General features: G+C 45.4%; 1 protein-coding gene across 1 annotated transcript in view; it reads left to right on the top strand.

Annotated features, from left to right (window-relative positions):
- LOC144486022 (mucin-4-like) overlaps positions 1 to 16,443 on the top strand; it is a 98,188-nt gene extending 81,745 nt beyond the window's left edge. Inside the window, exons 28-34 of the mRNA XM_078204130.1 lie at positions 461 to 519; positions 3,161 to 3,363; positions 5,569 to 5,737; positions 6,694 to 6,876; positions 7,944 to 7,987; positions 12,278 to 12,384; positions 15,451 to 16,443. Of these exons, the coding sequence (XP_078060256.1) occupies positions 461 to 519; positions 3,161 to 3,363; positions 5,569 to 5,737; positions 6,694 to 6,876; positions 7,944 to 7,987; positions 12,278 to 12,384; positions 15,451 to 15,507 (822 nt within the window). The 3' untranslated portion in view covers positions 15,508 to 16,443. The remainder of the gene's footprint in view (positions 1 to 460; positions 520 to 3,160; positions 3,364 to 5,568; positions 5,738 to 6,693; positions 6,877 to 7,943; positions 7,988 to 12,277; positions 12,385 to 15,450) is intronic.
- Positions 16,444 to 20,736: the final 4,293 nt, after the last annotated feature.

Here is a 20,736-nt window from a genome sequence, read left to right as displayed (position 1 = left end):
CCCTTCCTGCAGCTGTCACCAATTTCCCCATCAGCCAACATCCCAGTGGCTCAAAACTGGTCCACTTTTCATCCACAGCTGCTGACCAGTTGGACTCAAATGAGGGCCAAGCCTTAAAACCTTGGTTTTGTTGGTCAGTCCAGAAATCAAAAATGACCATTTCTATGTTTTCCAGTAAAACATTCGAATAAATAATATTTTATATTTTTTCAAGCAAATTCTTGGTTTGACTAATTACTACATGGCTAACAGTGCAGTCACCACAGGGTGAGATGCCAGAAATGCGTTTTTACATATACATTTCTAAAATGGAGTGATTTGAAAGAGTCTGATAGTTTCTGGAATATTATACAAAGAGTATGCAATACACTTTCTAATTACAGTATTAGTTTATCTGATAATCCAGGCAATCAGAATATGAAGATAAAAATTTAGTCAACTGTTCCTTTAAATGTTTTAGGTGCATGGAATTCTGTCGAATGTGGAATATTTCTCGAATGATTCAGAATATGTTTTCTGGTTGGTACATGTTTTGATCAATATATATTTATTTATTCTTAGAACACACCATAGTATAATAAATTATTTTCAAGTCAAACATGAGTAAGCCTCCTGCTGATTACCACTTACCACTGCCTCCCTGATGAATCAATATTCCCCCATGTGGACATCACTTGGAAGAAGCACTAAGGGTGGCAAGAGCACAGAATGTGCTTTGACTGGCTGGGTTCAATGTCCATCGCCAAGTGTGGCTTGGTAGCACCACTACTGACCAAGCTAGCTGAGTCCTAAAAGACAAAGCTGCTAGACCAGGTGGGGCAGGTGGTGAGGGAACCAGCAAGAGAGAAAAGCTTACTTGACCTCATCCTTACCAATCTACCTGTCGCAGATGCATCTGTTCATGAGAATATTGGTATGAATGGCCTCACAGTCCTTGTGGAGACAAATTCCTGCTTTTACATTGAAAATTTCTTCCATGTGTGTTCCACTACAATCACAGTGATAAGATAGATTTTGAACAGATCTAGCAATGGAAAACCAGGCATCCATGAGGTACTGAGTCCCTTCAAAAGCAGCAGAATTATACTCAAGCGCAATCTGTAGCCTCATGGCCTGGCATGTCCTCCACTCTCCATCTTCACTAAGCCAGGGGATCAACCCTGGTTGAATGAACAGGCATATCTAAAAATGATGTCAACCTGATGAAGCTACAAAACAGGACTACTTGCATTATTATTATTATTACTTTTTTACAGCATCTGATAGAGTCTAAGCAATCCCACAACCAATATTATACAGATTTAAGCCCTGCAATCCTGTCACATCCAGTCGTAAATGCTGGTAGACAATGAAACAACTGACTGGAGGAGCAGACTCCACAAATGTTCCCCATTCACAATGATAGGGAAGCCTGACACATCAGTGCAAAAGACAAAGCTGAAACATTTGCAGCAACCTTCAGTCAGAGAGGCCATGTGGATGATCCATCTTTGCCTCCTCCTGAAGTCCCCGGCATCACAGATGCTGGTTTAAAAGCAAAATACTGCGGATACTGGAGTCTCAACAAAAACAGAAAATGGTGGAAAAGCTCAGCAGGTCTGACAGCATCTGTGGAGAGAGAAAATAGAGTTAATATTAAGTCCACATGCCTATTCTTCAGAGCCATTTTGAATGCAGAAATGGATTACAAGAATGGTTCCAAAGATGTGGGGGTGATCTTACCAAAAATGTTCTAAGTGCCAAACGAGCATGGAAATAGAAGAAATTTGCGCCGATTTTTGAGCGAAATGAAAATCGAATCTTACCTAACTTTGTCAAAATAAAATGAGGCCAAACTTTTTTCTTGCCAGCAGGGGGAATGGGTGGGGCCTAGCTCGCTGAAAAGCCAGCTAGTAGTAGAGGGCACAATTGCACATGCACAGATCTCTGTTCTGTGAACACAGAAATCTGACAATCACTGCTTCCCCCAGCTATCGCTGGCTTTCATGGCTGAATTCCTCTCTATTCACGCTCCCCTGCCGGACCGATCACCAACCCCCTACCACACAGGCTGAAACCACCCCCCTGTGCATGGTCCAGCCAATCGCCAGTTGCAGAGTGGCAGCGGTTCCCCCCCAATCGCTGTTGCAGAGTGGCAGCGGTTATCCCCCCAATCTTTGTTGCAGAGTGGCAGCAGTCCCACCACCCCCAATCATTGTTGCAGTGGCAGTGGCCTCCTTGCCCCCCCCCCCCCCGCCCCCCCCTCAGACCCCACCTCCCTCTCTGTATGCCCCCCTTGAGACCCCGCCACCATCAGGCCCTGCACTGTTGACACTGCCTGGTGCCCAATGGGCCCTGCCAGTGTGCCAGGCTGGCAGTGCCAAGGTGCCACAGCCCAAGGGGAACCCCCCTCTACCCCCGACCTCAATGGCCTCCGGTCCTACCGGCAAAGCCATCATGTCAATGGGGACCATATGTGATCGTGCCAGAGCGAACCTTCACCAACGAGGCCACAGAGGCAAGTGAACCCAGATGATTGCATCCTGGGCTCACTTGTAATATTTAAATCTGTATTTAAATAGATTTAAATATTACAATCAGCCTCATGCCCATCGGGCTGGATATCCAGTGCCAGTAAGATCACAAGAGGTGAGCAATTGGGTGCGAACCTGATTTCTCGGCTCTCTTGAAATCTTACTGCCCTCGTGGAGTTGAGTCACGTGGATAAATTGGAGAAGCTGAGATTGTTCTCCGAAAGGAAAGTGTGTTGAGAGGAGACAACTTAGATGTGTTCAAAATCATGAGGAGCTTATACAGAGTAGCTGGAGAACAACAATTTTCCTCTGTGGAAAGATTGAGAACCAGAGAATAGATTGAAAATGATTGGCAAAGGAAACATGAGGGTAAACATTTTTTGCACAACGAGTGGTTAGAATATGGAATGCACTAGCTGAAAGGCTAATGGAGGCAGACTCAATTAAAGCTTTCAAACGGGAATAGGATAAGTGCCTAAAAGGGAAAATTTCACAGGGAAACAGGGAAAAGGTGAAAGAGCAGCATTAGCTTGCAGAGAGCCAGTATGGGTTGATGTTCAAATGGCCTCACTCTGTGCTGTAATCATTGATTCTCTGATATGTAAACAAGTTATTATTTAATTTATTTCTCTGCTGCACACCAACAGGTCAGAAGGGGAAAATGTAACAACTGCTGTTGTGTCATTGTTCAATTACGATGGACGTAAGACTACAATTGATTTCCTAAATGAAGATTTACATGAAGCAATTCTGAGAGCTTTTAACGGTGAACGGTTTAAGCGTGCTCTGAGGCTTGATGATATTACGTTTAAGCGCTTAACTAAAGCAGACATTCAAGATCTAAATAAATGTAAGTGTAAGATTTTGACAGTTGATCGGTGATATATGATAACGCTCATCAGATTTATTTAAAATTGGATTTGGTGTCTAGCTGATCCCAGGACTAAGACAATAATGTCAAAAACATGAAAACAGAGGGTGGGATTTTCCGGCCGTGCCCATCCTAAGGCCGGAAATTCCCATCCAAGGTCAATGGGCCTTTGTATGATCTGCCCCCGTCAGCTACAATTCCTGTGGCAGGCGGGATGGGAAAATGCCATCCAGAGAATAGATAGATCCAATCTACAAAATAGATGTAATAGATTGATTACTGTGATAATCAGTTTTCAAACATCCAGAGAACCATTGAATTTCTACAGTGCAGAAGGAGACCATTCAGCCCATCATGTTTGCACTGACTCTCCAAAAGAGCATCTTACCCACGCCCACTGCCACCTCCCCCCACCCCATCATCATAGCCCTGCGCATTTACCATGGCTAATCCGCCTACCCTACACATCTTTGGACTGTGGGAGGGAAAGGAGTACTCAGAGGACACCCACGCAGGCGCGGGGAGAACGTGAAAATTCCACATCTAACTCGGGTCCCTGGTGCTGTGAAGTAGCTCTGCTAACCACTATGCCACCATGCCACCCGACTTTTGTAAAACCAATATTTAGCCAGTTTCCTCAGCTTTTTATTCATAAAGTAAGAAAGTGACCAATCCTTCAAGAATTGCCACTATTCAAGAAGGCAGCTTACCACCATCCTCTCAAGGACAGTTAGGGATGGGCAGCAAATGCTGGCCTAGCCATGCTGCAATTCCCACATCACATGAGTGAAAAGAAAACATATTTTTAGCGTTTCTCTTCCATAAATATAATGGGGCAATTCTCGCAGCCTGCTGCACTGCTTGAGTCGCACACCGAGCCGGGAGGTATCAGCGCAGGTTGTTTAGCGGGCTCCCCACTGGGCGCCACAGCCTCCACAAGTCTCCAACATTAAGATTTCAAGTGTAATCAGCTCCAGACCGGACATTGGCGTGGAGCTGATTACAATATGGAAATCTCCATTTTCATTTCATTAACGGGCCCGGGACTGAAGCCTCCGGGCCTACTAGCATCTCCCTCCGCCAGGAGCGGTTCACTCCATGGGGTTTACTCCTGCTTTCCATTAATGGGGAACAGGCAGTCTGATCCCACTGGAGGGAAGAGAGGCCACTGAGGCCACCCCGGGAGGTCGCCTTGGCACTGCCCAAGGGACACCTTGGCACTGCCCACTGGGCATTGGGCAGTGCCAAGGGGGCACGGCCAGAGGGGGATGGGCCTATTGGAGAGACAATCGGTGGGGTGGGGGGACCCGCTGCCACTCTGCACTTGGGATGACTGGAAGAGGGAGCGAGGAGGTGATCGGGGCTGGCAATCCAGGTGGGGGGGAGGGGGGAGGAGTTGGAACTCGGAGGGGGCAGGGGCTGGGGGAGGTCAGGAGATTGGGGCTGCCCAGAGAGGCGGGGGGGGGGGGCGTGGAATCAGGAGTTCGGGACTGGCCATGGGGTGGGGGGAGCTGTCAGAGCTGGCACAGGGAGGTCTGGGAGGCCAGCAATCGGGGGGACGGAGGGGGGTTGGAAGGCCAGCGATGGGGGCTTACGGGGCTGGCCAGCGATCAGGCTGGGCAGCAATCTGGAGGCTGGCAATGCAGGCAGTGCGCCTGCTCACCACTATGCTGCTGGCCTCTTGCGTGGGAGTAGGTTGCGCCCACAGACTTTCAGAGTGAATCACGCTGAGGCACTCGGTGACGCACAGTGTCGGAGATTCATTTTGGAAATCATGCGGGAAAAAGAAAGTGGGATTTACTCCCATTTTCCCTAACGTTGGGAACTTAGAATTTATTTGGAAGAATCCCTGCCAATATCGACAACAACCCAATATCAGTACAATATTTAAAGTTTTAAAGTTCTAAGTTTATTTATAAGTGTCACAAGTAGGCTTACATTAACACTGCAATGAAGTTACTGTGAAAATCCCCTAGTCGCCACATTTCAGCGCCTAACCAGCACGTCTTTCAGACTGCGAGGAAACCGGAGTATCTGGAGGAAACCCATGCAGACATGGGGAGAACATGCGGACTCCGCACGGTCACCCTAGTCAGGAATCAAACCCAGGTCCCTGGTACTGTGAGACAGTAGTGCTAACACAGTTGACATACTGGCTAAAAATACTGGTTGATTTCTTTACAGTATCAAGCGCTGAACTACTGGAATACTTCAGCTGTAACAACACTCAATTTGCTGGTTATGTGGTTCAATTTGATGGCCAAAATGGAGTGATTTGCCGATCTCCCTGTGAATTGAATTACTGTTACAATCAGGGAACATGCCAACATCTGCTAACTGGACCTTCGTGCAAGTATGAAATCCATTAATTTAACAGAATTGAACACTTTCTTGCCAACGTACAAAGGAATTGTGAAGCAAAATGAAAATTCCATCCCACCTCTCTCCCTCAAAACCTATTCCTCAGACTTATTTAGTTTATTCAAAATTCTATTCAGTGAATCATGTCCACCAAAATAAAATACTCAGCAAGTCAGGCAGCACCTGTAGAGAGAGGGAATGAGACAGACAAATTTACAGAGCTGTTCAGTCTGTATGATGCAGGGCCAACCTTGCCCCGAAAATGAGGATCCCTGGAAAATTCCACCTGCAGTTTATTCCAGTGTAAGGAAGGGTGGTGTCCTCAAGAATGTCTTTAATTTTTAGTTTAGTTGGGGCATCATGATCAGCACAGGTTTGGAGGGCTGAAGGGCCTGTTCCTGTGCTGTACTTTTCTTTGTTCTTGTTTGCTCTTTGTCTATTGTGGTACCCACGTTGGGACCCTGACTAGGATTTGGCCTATAGTCCCTGAAACAAAGGGCACTTTTTTTCACTTTCTACTTGTAACTCACTCACAACTAAAACCATTGTATTTGAGGGGGTGTGGAAACTCCTGAACATGGGAGACTTTGCTGACCTGCATCTCCATCTCCAGCCACATGTCCTCCGTGACAAGCATCTTGTTTGAGGTGGTGGAGACTTCAATCCCACCTCCACAACAAAAGCCATGGGTAATTCTCATGATTTACATTTCCAAATTGTAACTTACTTATCTACCCATAATCAATAAGCACTGAAAATGGAAATAGCAATTGAATTCATGGTGTATCATTGTGATGATAGAGTTTAATGGCCAGTGCCCTTGACATGCTTAACCTCAATCTTCTATATTTATAAAATGATAAGCTTCCAAGGAAATGGTATTAAGTGTCTTGCTATTTGGAATTTCAATGATAACAGTGCCTAATGCTGTTTAGTTTTTATTTCCAGATGTGTTCCACGCACAATTTATTCAAGTTATGGAGATCACTGTGAGCACCTATCCATGAATCTCAGAGCATTTTTTGGCATTCTATTTGGAGCCTTAGCTTTCCTGCTCTTATTGATGTTGGCCATATTTTTCTGTGTATGGAAATGCAAAAAATCTGGAAGGCTCAGAAATGAAACATGCAGGTATACAATACTGTTTTCTATCTCAGAAATTATTGCAGGGGATTATACAAAATATTGCTACTTTTCTATTTTAAATCGTGTGCAAAATTGTAATATCATTTTCAGACCAAATGGATACAGTTATTTAACATTGATCACCAAATCATAAATCATACAATTGTGTTATGTATTAATGTTACACTGCCAAAGTATTTGAATTGCAATTCAAACTGCTCAAAAACAAATCTGAACATAGATTTAATTTGACTGTTTTGTACACATTTAGATCAATTTATAATTGAAAATAGATTAACGATTATATAAAAGCCCACTATAACCTGTGAATTTATTTCAGCTTTTGGGAAATGAAATACTAGTCCAGGTCAAGACAAAAGTAAGGAGGATTTGCAGTCAAGAGAATGATGAAGAATCAGTTAGCAACAGCTTTTCACTCAATCGTTTAACCTCAGCACTTTTCTGATGATTTGTGGGAGGGAGGTTCTGGGGCTTCTGTACAATACCGCCCCCCCCCCCCCCCCCCACTCCTTGCATAACCCCCCTGCCCCTCCCCCCATCCCAATAATGAAAAAGGAGCATGTCTGGGGAAATTTTCTGGATACCCCAATAATCCTGCTCTTTGCATCTTCTGCTGGGCTCAGTATGACTTTGGTCATTGAGATTTGTAAAAATGTCTCAAATATTTAAAAGATGATCAATCCCAGAGGGGATCATCAACTTCCTTAAGAGGCCACTATGCGCTCCATAGGGAGCGGGGAGAGAACAGAATCTTGCTGGGCTGGAAACGCACAACAGTTGCTGCACCTTTGCAAGCTCAGTCTTGCACATGTCCCCATATCTGAGATTTGGGATGTGGTCTCTGGTCCCAGGATAGGCATTCCAGCAGAGTGGATTTCCCAGCAATATCTGACCCTTGGAGAACTAAAATGATCAGAATCATAAGGTTAAATTGAAAACAATTGTTTATTTCTCCGACTGTTCTTTAATAATTCAGAGCATGATTAGTTAGTTATAATGTTCCCTTTATACCAATCCGATTTACTGACAGCACGGAATCTTATTTTTTACAGCACCAGGAATGTCGACACAACATTCTCTTTTAAAAATCATCCATGTGAGTATTATAATAATCAGCTTCTATGTTTACAACTCAGACTGCAGTTGAGTTTTATCTCTGTCATGATGCGTAACTCAGCTATTGCATTGCTGTTTCATTTATTTGGTTGCTTATACATTTTTGTTTGAGATGAAGGGCAGAAGTTTGTATCCCAGCGTGGAGAATTGGACAGGGTGGGGGTGATTCCAGTCGGGCCTTCATCTGAACCCCATTAATGGAATTCAGAATGGTTCCACTTCCACCTTGGCGGGAATGGCAACCCTGCTTGATGCATGGGGTGTGTGTGTTGGGGGAGTGTGATGGAAAATTCAGTGTAACCTGTAGGATTCATTGTATTGTGTGGTTCATTTCTGTTATATTTGCAAGAAAAAGTAATTGTTTTCATTTAATACTAATAGTTCCATTATTCTTTCAGTAATAAGACCCGATACTATAAAAACCACAAGTTGACCAGGCCACCTAACTTAACCATGGGCACCCCCCACGGGCAGGTTTGTAGGTGAGGGTGGGGGAGGGCTTTCCTGACAGATTCCCACCTGCCCTGATCTCTCCGCAATTTTACACTGTGTCAACGAAGGCCCCCACACCCTCGCCCCAATTGAGGCCCTTATTGATCACTTAAGGTCGGCTTCCTATCCAGTGTCCCCACTGATGCCCCAATCCCCCTCTGTCCACCAGCCCTCCCTTACCTTCCCTGCTCTGAGACCCCCAAAACTTACTGTTCTTGGAATCCCGGGATTTAGGCTTCGGGGACTGGTTGCAGTACCAGTCCTGGCCACTGCAGCTTCTGGCGCTGCACACACTACAGAGCTGTCAGTCAATCAGATTGACTGGCAGCTCTCTAAGGCCATACTTCCTTTTCAGTGAGGAACAAAAGTCCCATCTCCTGACAATTAATACTCGTTGGCATGTGAAATCACAGTGGAGTAGGCAGTGTTGGCAGGGATGTGTTCCCTGCCAACTCTTTGGATGGTGGGAAGGGAAATTCCACCATCCTAACCATCCTGGCCCATGTTGCAAAGTTGACTGTCTTTTTCCTTAAATCCTGGTTTAAAATTAATATCAAGAAATCAATTTGGCGATATTAACTCAAAAAACCCCCGTATTCGGAAAGCAGATTTTCTGCCCTGGTTTTGGACAGCAGTGATGTGGAGGTGCCGGCGTTGGACTGGGGTAAATACAGTAAGAAGTCTCACAACACCAGGTTAAAGTCCAACAGGTTTATTTGGTAGCAAAAGCCACACAAGCTTTCGGAGCGCTGCTCCTTCGTCAGGTAAGTGGGAGCTCTGTTCACAAACAGGGAAAATAAAGACACAAACTCAATTTACAAAATGATGGTTGGAATGCGAGTATTTACAGGTAATCAAGTCTTAAAGGTACAGACAATGTGAGTGGAGAGAGGGTTAAGCACAGGTTAAAGAGATATGTATTGTCTCCAGTCAGGACAGTTAGTGAGATTTTGCAAGCCCAGGCAAGTCATGGGGGTTACAGATAGTCTGACATGAACCCAAGATCCCGGTTGAGGCCATCCTCATGTGTGCGGAACTTGGCGATCAGTCTCTGCTCAGCGACTCTGCGTTGTCATGTGTCATGAAGGCCGCCTTGGAGAACGCTTACCCAAAGATCACAGGCCGAATGCCCGTGACCGCTGAAGTGTTCCCCAACAGGAAGAGAACACACTTCCCTGGTGATTGTCGAGCGGTGTTCATTCATCTGTTGTCGTAGCGTCTGCATAGCCTGCCCAATGTACCATGCCTCGGGACATCCTTTCCTGCAGCGTATCAGGTAGACAATGTTGGCCAAGTTACAAGAGTATGTACCGTGTATCTGGCGGATGGTGTTCTCACGTGAGATAATGGCATCCGTGTCGATGATTCGGCACGTCTTGCAGAGGTTGCTGTGGCAGGGTTGTGTGGTGTCATGGTCACAGTTCTCCTGAAGGCTGGGTAGTTTGCTGCGGACAATGGTCTGTTTGAGGTTGTGCGATTGTTTGAAGGCAAGAAGTGGGGGTGTGGGGATGGCCTTGGCGAGATGTTCGTCTTCATCGATGACATGTTGAAGGCTCCAGAGAAGATGTCGTAACTTCTCCGCTCCGAGGAAGTACTGGACAACGAAGGGTACTCTGTCCACTGTGTCCCGTGTTTGTCTTCTGAAGAGGTCGGTGCGGTTTTTCGCTGTGGCGCGTTGGAACTGTTGATCGATGAGTCGAGCGCCATATCCTGTTCTTATGAGGGCATCTTTCAGCGTCTGGAGGTGTCTGTTGCGATCCTCCTCATCTGAGCAGATCATGTGTATACGGAGGGCTTGTCCGTAGGGGATGGCTTCTTTAACGTGTTTAAGTGGAAGCTGGAGAAGTGGAGCATCGTGAGATTATCTGTGGGCTTGCGGTACAGTGAAGTGCTGAGGTGACCGTCCTTGATGGAGATGTGTGTGTCCAAGAATGCAACCGATTCCAGAGAGTAGTCCATGGTGAGTCTGATGGTGGGATGGAACTTATTGATGTCATCATATAGTTGTTTCAGTGATTGTTCACCATGAGTCCAAAAGAAGAAAAGGTCGCCGATGTATCTAGTGTATAGCATCGGTTGAAGGTCCTGTGCGGTGGAGAGGTCTTGTTCGAACCTGTGCAGCAGTTCAGAGGTTGAGGCCATGAGATGAAGCAGGATTCCCCAGAATTTGCCACCAGTTCCAGAACTTCCAGCTGGAAGTAACAACAACAACGGAATTTGTCTGACCATAGTTGGGCAGCATATTTAAATGAGACAGTAATAAGGAAAAAACAGCCTACTGGAGATTTTTCCCTCTTTAACAGCATTAAAAGCTGAATTTTCCCAGTCTCCTGATGGCGGGCTCGGAGGTGGAGATACAACTCTGCTGTGATTTCACACGCCAACGAGCGTTTTGTGGCAGGAGACTAGACTTCTGCCCCCGGCTGTAAAAGGAAGTCTGGCCTTGGAGAGCTGCCAGTCAATCTGAATGGTTGACAGCTCTGCAATGTGTGCAGCGCTAGAAGCTGCAGTGGCCACAACGGTTGCCTTAGCCTGAATCCCAAAACATTTTCATGGTTGAGAGGTCTCTCATGGTGAAGTGCTGGACCACACCTCCCTCAACTCTCACCCCCCAACCCTCCCAACTCAACGAAGAAGGCCTCTTTCCAGCAGGGGGCCATCAAAGCCAAAGGCTACATGCTCAGTCGAGGGGGCCACCGCAAGCAAAGCCGTGTCCATGATCCAATTGATCCAACCAGAGGGGCTTCCTCTCCATTTCAAGGGGCCTAATTGCTTTGGCTCCAATTATTTTAACTTCACTACATGTCTTTGAGTCTCCTCCATGTCATCAGAGTAGCAAGGTGGCACAGTGGTTAGCACTGTCTCACAGGGCCAGGAACCAAGGTTCAATTCCGGCCATGGGTGACTGCGGCATTTGCATGTTCCCCCCTGTCTGTGTGGGTTTCCTCCGGGTGCTCCGGTTTCCTCACACAGTCCAAAGGTTAATTGGCCATGCTAAATTGACCCTTAACAGGGTATATGGGGTTACGGGGATACGGCCTGGTTGGGATTGTTGTCAGTGCAGGCTCAATGGGCTGAATATTCTCCTTTTGCACTGTAGGAATTCTAGTTCCATGTCCTCACAGTCTCTGACCTGCCTCAGCAACACCCAGCTCCCCTGGTTGTGCTGTCATGGTTACAATGTTGCTGGTCCTCTGATTGGACCAGCAGCATCAAGAGCCTACAACGGTGAGTGCAGAGGCAGCTAATTAGGAGGCTGGTACGAGGAAGATTGTGCCATTGGGCATGCTGCCAGTTAAGTATGGACTTGGGATCCTTCATTTGTTCCCAATGTCAGTGTCCTGAAGCCCATGTAAAAATCCAGTCTGAAGTGTCAATTGCTAAACAGCAAAGGGGAGTTTTAAATACAAGAAACTACCTTACTCAACATGGATCAGCTAGTTATAGTAGGCAAGGAGAATGGCAAAAAGTAGCCAGCATTATCAACCACACACCAGCAGAAAGAAGCACAATGTCTTCCCTCTCTTCTATTCCAACGGGTAATCCAGCAGTCATATAAGTTGCTCTGAAGTGATTCTGTTATGCATAAAGCACGTGGAACATGTGTTCTGAAATTTCTGGGGGTTTTTTTCATTTATTGTGTGCATATTACTACATTATTTATTTTAATTTACCTTGGAGCCTTGAGTTTACTTAACTGTCCACTGAAATTTTATCATGTTGGTTCACCATATTGCCTATTAAATATAATTTTACTATAATTTATTTACCCTTTCAGTTTCTTCCAAGATGCAAAATACCTCCATCTTGCCTTCTTTGGATGATAAGAATCTGTCTCCTTTAGGCTGGAGACCAAGTTTTGATCACGTCAGCTCAACTGCAAAGGTATTAAATAGCACAAAATTCAGCACTGCCTTTCAAAGCAATGTATATGAAGTATAGTTGGAAAATAACAGGCACTTTCCTATGGCATAGTTAATTGTGATAGTTTTGAATCCTGGTTCAGGATTATTGTCATTAAAGTGCTAATGTCACAAACCAGTTTTGTACTGATTCTCATTTTCAGTATGATATAAAAAGACACAAGCACTGTGGTTGGTCCATGTTTATACCTAACCAAAGGTATAAAAGTGATATTCTTTACTCAAGTGCAAACGAACAGCTTGCCCTAATTGGTCCAGGTTTCACTATCTTACTCCATGGGCACTATCTTACTGGCTCGCAACACCAGTCGATCAGTGTGGTGGGCCAGTAAGATAGGATGAGAGGCCAAAAATTCAGTTCGTGTCCAGTTTCCCATCTCTCTCAATCATACCGGCATTGTTTAGCTTTGCGCCTTTTCAATATTAATTACATCATTTAAATGTCAGTAGTGAGCCTCGGACACTATCGTCCAGGCTCACTTGACCTTAACTGCTCGCCAGCCAAGGTCCTCACTGGCGAGAATCACATACACCAATGGGGACCAGATGTGATGGCCTCACCAGTAGAACCAGAGATCATTGCAACCCCTGGGTGGCCAGGCCCTGGCACTACCCACTGGGCAACCTGGCGCCACCCATCGGGCACCCTGACAGTGCCAGGGGCAGTTCAAAAGGGCAGGGGCGTGAAGGGATGGCGTCTAATGGGATAGGGAGATGTCAGGAGATGCTCCGCGGAGAGGGGGAGAGAAGAGAGGAATTCTGCAGAGGTGGCGATTGGGAGTGGGGGGAACTCAGCAATGAGGGCAATGGGGGGGGTGTGGGGGGAAGTCTGTAAAGGAAGGCAAAGGGGGCAATTGGGTGGTCAGTCCCAATGTCCATGGGGACAGGGGAGGAGACCAGCACAGGGAGCAATCCCAATGTCTGTGGGAGATCGGGGCAGCTGCACAATGGCGCCCCAAGAACTCAGCAACCGACTTCACCCATAAAATTAGGCTCCGTTCCTTTCCCTACTGGCGAGAATTGCATCCTGGACTTTTTTGCACCAAGAGCCATAAGATTGCGATTTGCAGCTTGCCCAAAAAACTGCCAAGACTCTGAGTTCCATGTTTTCTTTGCACATTCCTTCATTTAGCATTTTTAAAGACTTACTCTGTATCTCAGAAGCACGCTCTTGCTTCCCACAACGATAAATGTGATTAATTACTCATCATTTGCCTGGATGAATGCAGCTCCAGCAAAACTCAAGAGGCTTGACACCATCTAGGACAAAGCAGCTGCTTGAATGGCATCCCATCCACAAACATTCACTCCTTCTAACAGCAAAGCACAGTGCCAGTGGTGTGTACCATCTACAAGATTCACTGCAGGAACTCATCAAGGTTCCTTAGACGGCACCTTGCAAGCCTATAACCACTACCATCTAGAAGGACAGCAGATTCAAGGGAATACCACCACTGGAAATTCCCCTCCAAGTCATTCACCATCCTGACTAGGAAACATACCACAATTTCTTCACTGTCTCGTGGTTAAAATCCTAGAATTCCTTCCCTAACAGCACAGTGTATGTATCTACAAAAACTGGAGTGCTTCAAGAAAGTAACCCACTACCTTTTTGGAAGAACTAATGTAAGGGGGAGTTATACAATAAATGGCAGAGCCATCAAGAGTATAGAAACACAGAGGGACCTAGGTGTGCAAGGCCACAAATCCTTGAAGGTGGCAGCACAGGTGGAGAAGGTGGTGAAGAAGGCATATGGTATGCTTGCCTTAATAACATGGGGTATGGAGTATAAAAGCTGGAGTCTGATGTTGCAGCTGTATAGAACGCTGGTTAGGCCACATTTGGAGTACTGCATCCAGTTCTGGTCGCCGCACTACCAGAAGGACGTGGAGGCTTTGGAGAGAGTGCAGAGAAGGTTTACCAGGATGTTGCCTGGTATGGAGGGTCTTAGCTATGAGGAGAGATTGCGTAAACTGGGCTTGTTCTCCCTGGAAAGACGGAGAATGAGGGGAGACCTAATAGAGGTGTACAAAATTATGAAGGGTATAGATAGGGTGAACAGTGGGAAGCTTTTTCCCAGGTCAGAGGTGACGATCACGGTCTCAAGGTGAGAGGGGCGAGGTATAACTCAGATATCAGAGGGACGTTTTTTACACAGAGTGGTGGGGGCCTGGAATGCGCTGCCAAGTATGGAGGCAGACATGCTGGCATCGTTTAAGACTTACCTGGATAGTCACATGAGCAATCTGGGAATGGAGGGATACAAATGAATGGTCTAGTTGGACCAATGAGCGGCACAGGCTTGGAGGGCCGAAGGGCCTGTTTCCTGTGCTGTACTGTTCTTTGTTCTTTGTACCACCTCTCAAGGCCAATTAGGGATGGGCAATAAATGCTGACCTAGCCAGCGACACCCACATCCCATGAATTAATAAAATGCAACCTTTCTTCAAGTATGGCACCCAGAACTCCAGATACGGCCTAGGATCATAGATACCTAGGATCAATACCTCAATCAATTTCTTTACATCCACCGTGGCTTTGACATCGTTCCTAAAGTAAATTACTCAGAACTAGACACAATTACAACTGAGCTCATCAATCGTCTGTACAAATTTAAAATAACCTCTTTGTTTCTTTGCTCAATACCCCTATTTGCATAACAGAGGATCCTATATACAAAGTTTATACTGCAGTAGTAACTTGCCCTGCGACATAGTTGATGACTATTGCATACTTATAAAAGGATGCTTATTAATTTATGTTAACAGCAAAAATGAAAGAACATGGAAAATTGCGGCCTAAATATAATATATGAATCTATGCCCTACGTTTCCACAAAGTATATTTTGGCAATATGGCTACGTTATTTTAGCCACTATTCTAAACCTATAATCACTCTGAGCAAAATTTCTCATTGAAAGCTTGAAAACATCTCTTATATTCCTCCTCTCATGTTTAACCATACATGACATCTTGGAATCTTGAGTATAGTATTTGTCATACCTAATGAATATAATCTTTTTTTAGATGAGAATTGAAAGGCCATCATTGAAGAAAAGTGGTACTGAATCTGAAATCCCATAAATCCATCAGCATGGCACTGCGGAACTGAAGCTTCTACCAGAAGCTAATGAAGGAGTGACACACTGGCATGAAGGAGTTAATGCACCAAGAATGTACTATATCGATACAAGTTCATTAGAAAATTTCACATGAATGGGGGTTCATTAGAAATGTATACTTGAATGGGGGTTCATTAGAAATGTATACTTGAATGGGGGTTCATTAGAAATGTGTTCATGAATGAGGGTTCATTAGAAATGTATACTTAAATCAGTTTACAGTTACCTATACTCTGAATCAACAATATCTTCCAAAATTATCTTTACAGATAGTAAAATTATCTTTATAGAAAGTAAACACTTGGGTAGTATTGTAATCCCTCCTGCCAACGGGATTTTCCAGTCCTGCCGCAGTCAATGAACTTTAGGATGGCTGAGTATTTTCTGGCCTTATCCATCACAATGGGGTTGCAAAATTTGCCCATTGTATCCATTCAGAAGTCGTCTCCATAGTAATGCTGTCAGTAAATTCCATAAAGGTTCATATGAATTAGAAGGTGTGTCTCATTCCTGGTGTCTATTAATATCAGTACCTCACAGTTAATTCCCATTCTTTACTGTGTGAGTTATCAGTAGGATACCTGCTGTTGGGAATATTATCTATTATCCTAATATGTAAATCTATAATATATCAATATTTCTTCCAAATTGAAACTTAAATCATGATTACAATAAGTATTAAAAATTTTCAAATATGTATCATTTAGAGCACTATTTTTATAATTATTATTACTGTACCTGATATGAAGATTGTATCACCAAATTGCTCATGCCATGCTGCTATATTAGAATCTGATGTTTGTGGTAAGATAAAATCTGAATGAAAGGCAACAGAATGTATCTTTGAAAAGCATTTGAGGAGCCATGTAATTAAAATAATCTAAAGCATATATATCATTTAAAAATTGTATACAACATTAATATCAGAAATATATAAGAATTTTAAAGATTTAAATAAAGCAATCAACTGATCCAATCAATGTTAGGTTTTTTGAATTGCTACTGATGTAGGTAACAATGGCAATGTCACATCCACTCCATCCGGCGAAGGAGCAGCGCTCCGAAAGCTAATGGCATTTGCTACCAAATAAACCTGTTGGACTTTAACCTGGTGTTGTTAAAACTCTTACAATGTCACACCCGTACAGCTGCCCTGGGCCATTACAAGTCAACCACATGGCAGAGGGCTGGAGTCTCAGGTAGGTCAGACAGGTAGGGGTGATAAGATCGAGTTAGGATTCTTCTTATAGCTGCCATAGTCATTTCCTGGTGCCAACCCACTTATTATCAGAATTATTGGGCTGTATTTTACACTCCTGCATCAGTGTGATTGAAAGCAATGGAGTGGGGTGATCTCATGGTGTCCGGAAGGTGGCCTTCTAACCATACTCAGCCACTCCCAGCCAGTCTGAAAGTTGATGGTGAACAGGGGAGATGTCAGACAACCCTCCTGCCCTTGAGCCATTGGAGCCCACAAGTAGCCAAATAATGGCCACTTAAAGGCCTCATCCCATTATCACCTGCATTTTACTTACAGCGTGGAGGTGGGCTATAGCATGGGGGAAGCACTCTAGCTATGCAGTCTGGTGTCAGACAAGGGGTGGCGCAGGCAAAAGCCTCTTTTGCCAGCCCCTGAGCTGATCAAAGGTAACTCAGATTATTCTGCACCTTAAAACCTCCCCCTGGTCCCTTAAAGTCAGTTCCCCAACACCCACACAAGACCCCAGTCATACCTGAGCTCTTCAGCATTGAGATAAAAACAAAGTATTGCAAATTCTGGAGACATGAAAGAAAACAAAGTGCTGGAAAAACTTAGCAGTGCTGGCAACATCTGTGGAGAGAGAAACAGAGAGATGCACACTCGATGGTCTGAAAGTGGACACAAACGTACTTCCAGCCGCTATCAGCACAGAATGTGATTTCACACTGGATGGCCAATTCAGAAGTTCCAAAGAAGAACTGTAAAAGCATAAAAAGCTTATCGAACATAAAAAGGCCATTCAGCCCATCATGTCTCAATCAATAACGTAAGAGTTTTAACAGCACCAGGTTAAAGTCGGCAAGATGTTGGAAAAAATTATAAGGGATAGGATTTATAGTTATTTGGAGAGTAATGAATTGATAGGTGATAGTCAGCATGGTTTTGTGGCAGGTAGGTCGTGCGTTACTAACCTTATTGAGTTTTTTGAGAAAGTGACCAAGGAGGTGGATGGGGGCAAGGCAGTGGACGTGGTATATATGGATTTTAGTAAGGCGTTTGATAAGGTTCACCATGGTAGGCTTCTGCAGAAAATGCAGATGTATGGGATTGGGGGTGATCTAGGAAATTGGATCAGGAATTGGCTAGCGGATAGGAAACAGAGGGTGGTGGTTGATAGTAAATATTCATCATGGAGTGCGGTTACAAGTGGTGTACCTCAGGGATCTGTTTTGGGGCCACTGCTGTTTGTAATATTTATTAATGATCTGGATGAGGGTATAGTTGGGTGGATTAGCAAATTTGCTGATGACACCAAAGTCGGTGGTGTGGTAGACAGTGAGGAAGGGTGTCGTAGTTTGCAGGAAGACTTAGACAGGTTGCAAAGTTGGGCCGAGAGGTGGCGGATGGAGTTTAATGCGGAGAAGTGTGAGGTAATTCACTTTGGTAGGAATAACAGATGTGTTGAGTATAGGGCTAACGGGAGGACTTTGAATAGTGTGGAGGAGCAGAGGGATCTAGGTGTATGTGTGCATAGATCCCGGAAAGTTGGGAATCAAGTAGATAAGGTTGTTAAGAAGGCATATGGTGTCTTGGCGTTTATTGGTAGGGGGATTGAATTTAGGAGTCGTAGCGTTATGTTGCAACTGTACACAACTCTGGTGCGGCCGCACTTGGAGTACTGTGTGCAGTTCTGGTCCCCACATTACAGGAAGGATGTGGAGGCTTTGGAGAGGGTGCAGAGGAGGTTTACCAGGATGTTGCCTGGTATGGAGGGGAGATCCTATGAGGAGAGGCTGAGGGATTTGGGATTGTTTTCGCTGGAAAGGCGGCGGCTAAGAGGGGATCTTATTGAAACATATAAGATGATTAGAGGTTTAGATAGGGTGGATAGTGATAGCCTTTTTCCTCTGATGGAGAAATCCAGCACGAGGGGGCATGGCTTTAAATTGAGGGGGGGTAGTTATAGAACCGATGTCAGGGGTAGGTTCTTTACCCAGAGGGTGGTGAGGGATTGGAATGCCCTGCCAGCATCAGTAGTAAATGCGCCTAGTTTGGGGGCGTTTAAGAGATCCGTAGATAGGTTCATGGACGAAAAGAAATTGGTTTAGGTTGGAGGGTCACAGTTTTTTTTTAACTGGTCGGTGCAACATCGTGGGCCGAAGGGCCTGTTCTGCGCTGTAATGTTCTATGTTCTATGTTCTAAAGTCCAACAGGTTTATTTGGTAGGAAATGCCATTAGCTTTCGGAGCTCTGCTCCTTCGTCAGATGGAGTGGAAATCTGCTCTCAAACAGGGCACAGAGACACAAAATCAAGTTACAGAATACTGGTTGACTCTCAACTGCCCTCCAAGGGGCAACTAGGGATGGGCAATAAATGCTGGCCAACCAGCGACACCCATGTACAAAACTCTGGTGCGGCCGCATTTGGAGTATTGCGTACAGTTCTGGTCGCCGTATTATAGGAAAGATGTGGAAGTGTTGGAAAGGCTGCAGAGGAGGTTTACCAGGATGTTGCTAGGTATGGTGGGAAAATCGTATGAGGAAAGGCTGAGGGGCTTGAGGTTGTTTTCATTAGAGAGAAGAAGGTTAAGAGGTGACTTAATAGAGGCATACAACATGATCAGAGGATTAGATAGGGTGGATAGTGAGAGCCTTTTTCCTCGGATGGTGTTGGCTAGCACGAGGGGACATAGCTTTAAATTGAGGGGTGAGAGAGAGTAGTAAGGGCGTGGAATGCCCTGCCTGCAGCAGTAGTGGACTCGTCAACATTAAGAGCATTCAAATGGTTATTGGATAAACGTATGGATGATATTGGAATAGTGTAGATTAGAGGGGCTTTAGATTGGTTCCACTGGTCGGCGCAACATCGAGGGCCGAAGGGCCTGTACTGCGCTGTAATGTTCTATGTTCTATAGTACTGATTAGAATGCGAATCTCTACAGCCAACCAGCTCTTAAAGATACAGACAATGTGAGTAGAGGGAGCATTAAGCACAGGTTAAAGAGATGTGTATTGTCTCCAGACAGAACAGCCAGTGAGATTCTGCAAGTCCAGGAGGCAAGCTATGGGGGTTACTGATAGTGTGACATAAACCCAACATCCCGGTTTAGGCCGTCCTCATGTGTGCGGAACTTGGCTATCAGTTTCTGCTCAGCGACTCTGCGCTGTCGTGTGTCGTGAAGGCCACCTTGGAGAACGCTTACCCGAAGATCAGAGGCTGAATGCCCGTGACCGCTGAAGTGCTCACCCACAGGAAGAGAACAGTCTTGCCTGGTGATTGTCGAGTGGTGTTCATTCATCCGTTGTCGTAGCGTCTGCATGGTTTCCCCAATGTACCATGCCTCGGGACATCCTTTCCTGCAGCGTACCAGGTAGACAACGTTGGCCGAGTTGCAAGAGTAGGTACCGCGTACCTGGTGGATGGTATTCTCACGTGAGATGATAGCATCCGTGTCGATGATCTGGCACGTTTTTCAGAGGATGCTGTGGCAGGGTTGTGTGGTGTCGTGGTCACTGTTCTTCTGAAGGCTGGGTAGTTTGCTGCGGACAATGGTCTGTTCGAGGTTGTGCGGTTGTTTGAAGGCAAGAAGTGGGGGTGTGGGGATGGCCTTGGCGAGATGTTCGTCTTCATCAATAACATGTTGAAGGCTCCAGAGGAGATGCTGTAGCTTCTCCGCTCCGGGGAAGTACTGGACGACGAAGGGTACTCTGTCCATCATGTCCCATGTTTGTCTTCTGAGGAGGTCGGTGCGGTTTTTCGCTGTGGTGCGTCGGAACTGTCAATCGATGAGTCGAGCGCCATATCCTGTTCTTATGAGGGCATCTTTCAGCGTCTGGAGGTGTCTGTTGCGATCCTCCTCATCCAAGCAGATCCTGTGTATACGGAGGGCTTGTCCGTAGGAGATGGCTTCTTAAACGTGTTTAGGGTGGAAGCTGGAGAAGTGGAGCATCGTGAGGTTATCCGTGGGCTTGTGGTACAGTGAGGTGCTG

Source organism: Mustelus asterias, chromosome 3 (genome assembly GCF_964213995.1).
Source record: "Mustelus asterias chromosome 3, sMusAst1.hap1.1, whole genome shotgun sequence".
Taxonomy (NCBI): domain Eukaryota; kingdom Metazoa; phylum Chordata; class Chondrichthyes; order Carcharhiniformes; family Triakidae; genus Mustelus; species Mustelus asterias.
Note: the sequence above shows the minus strand (reverse complement) of the source record. Positions and strands in the feature narration are given on the sequence as shown.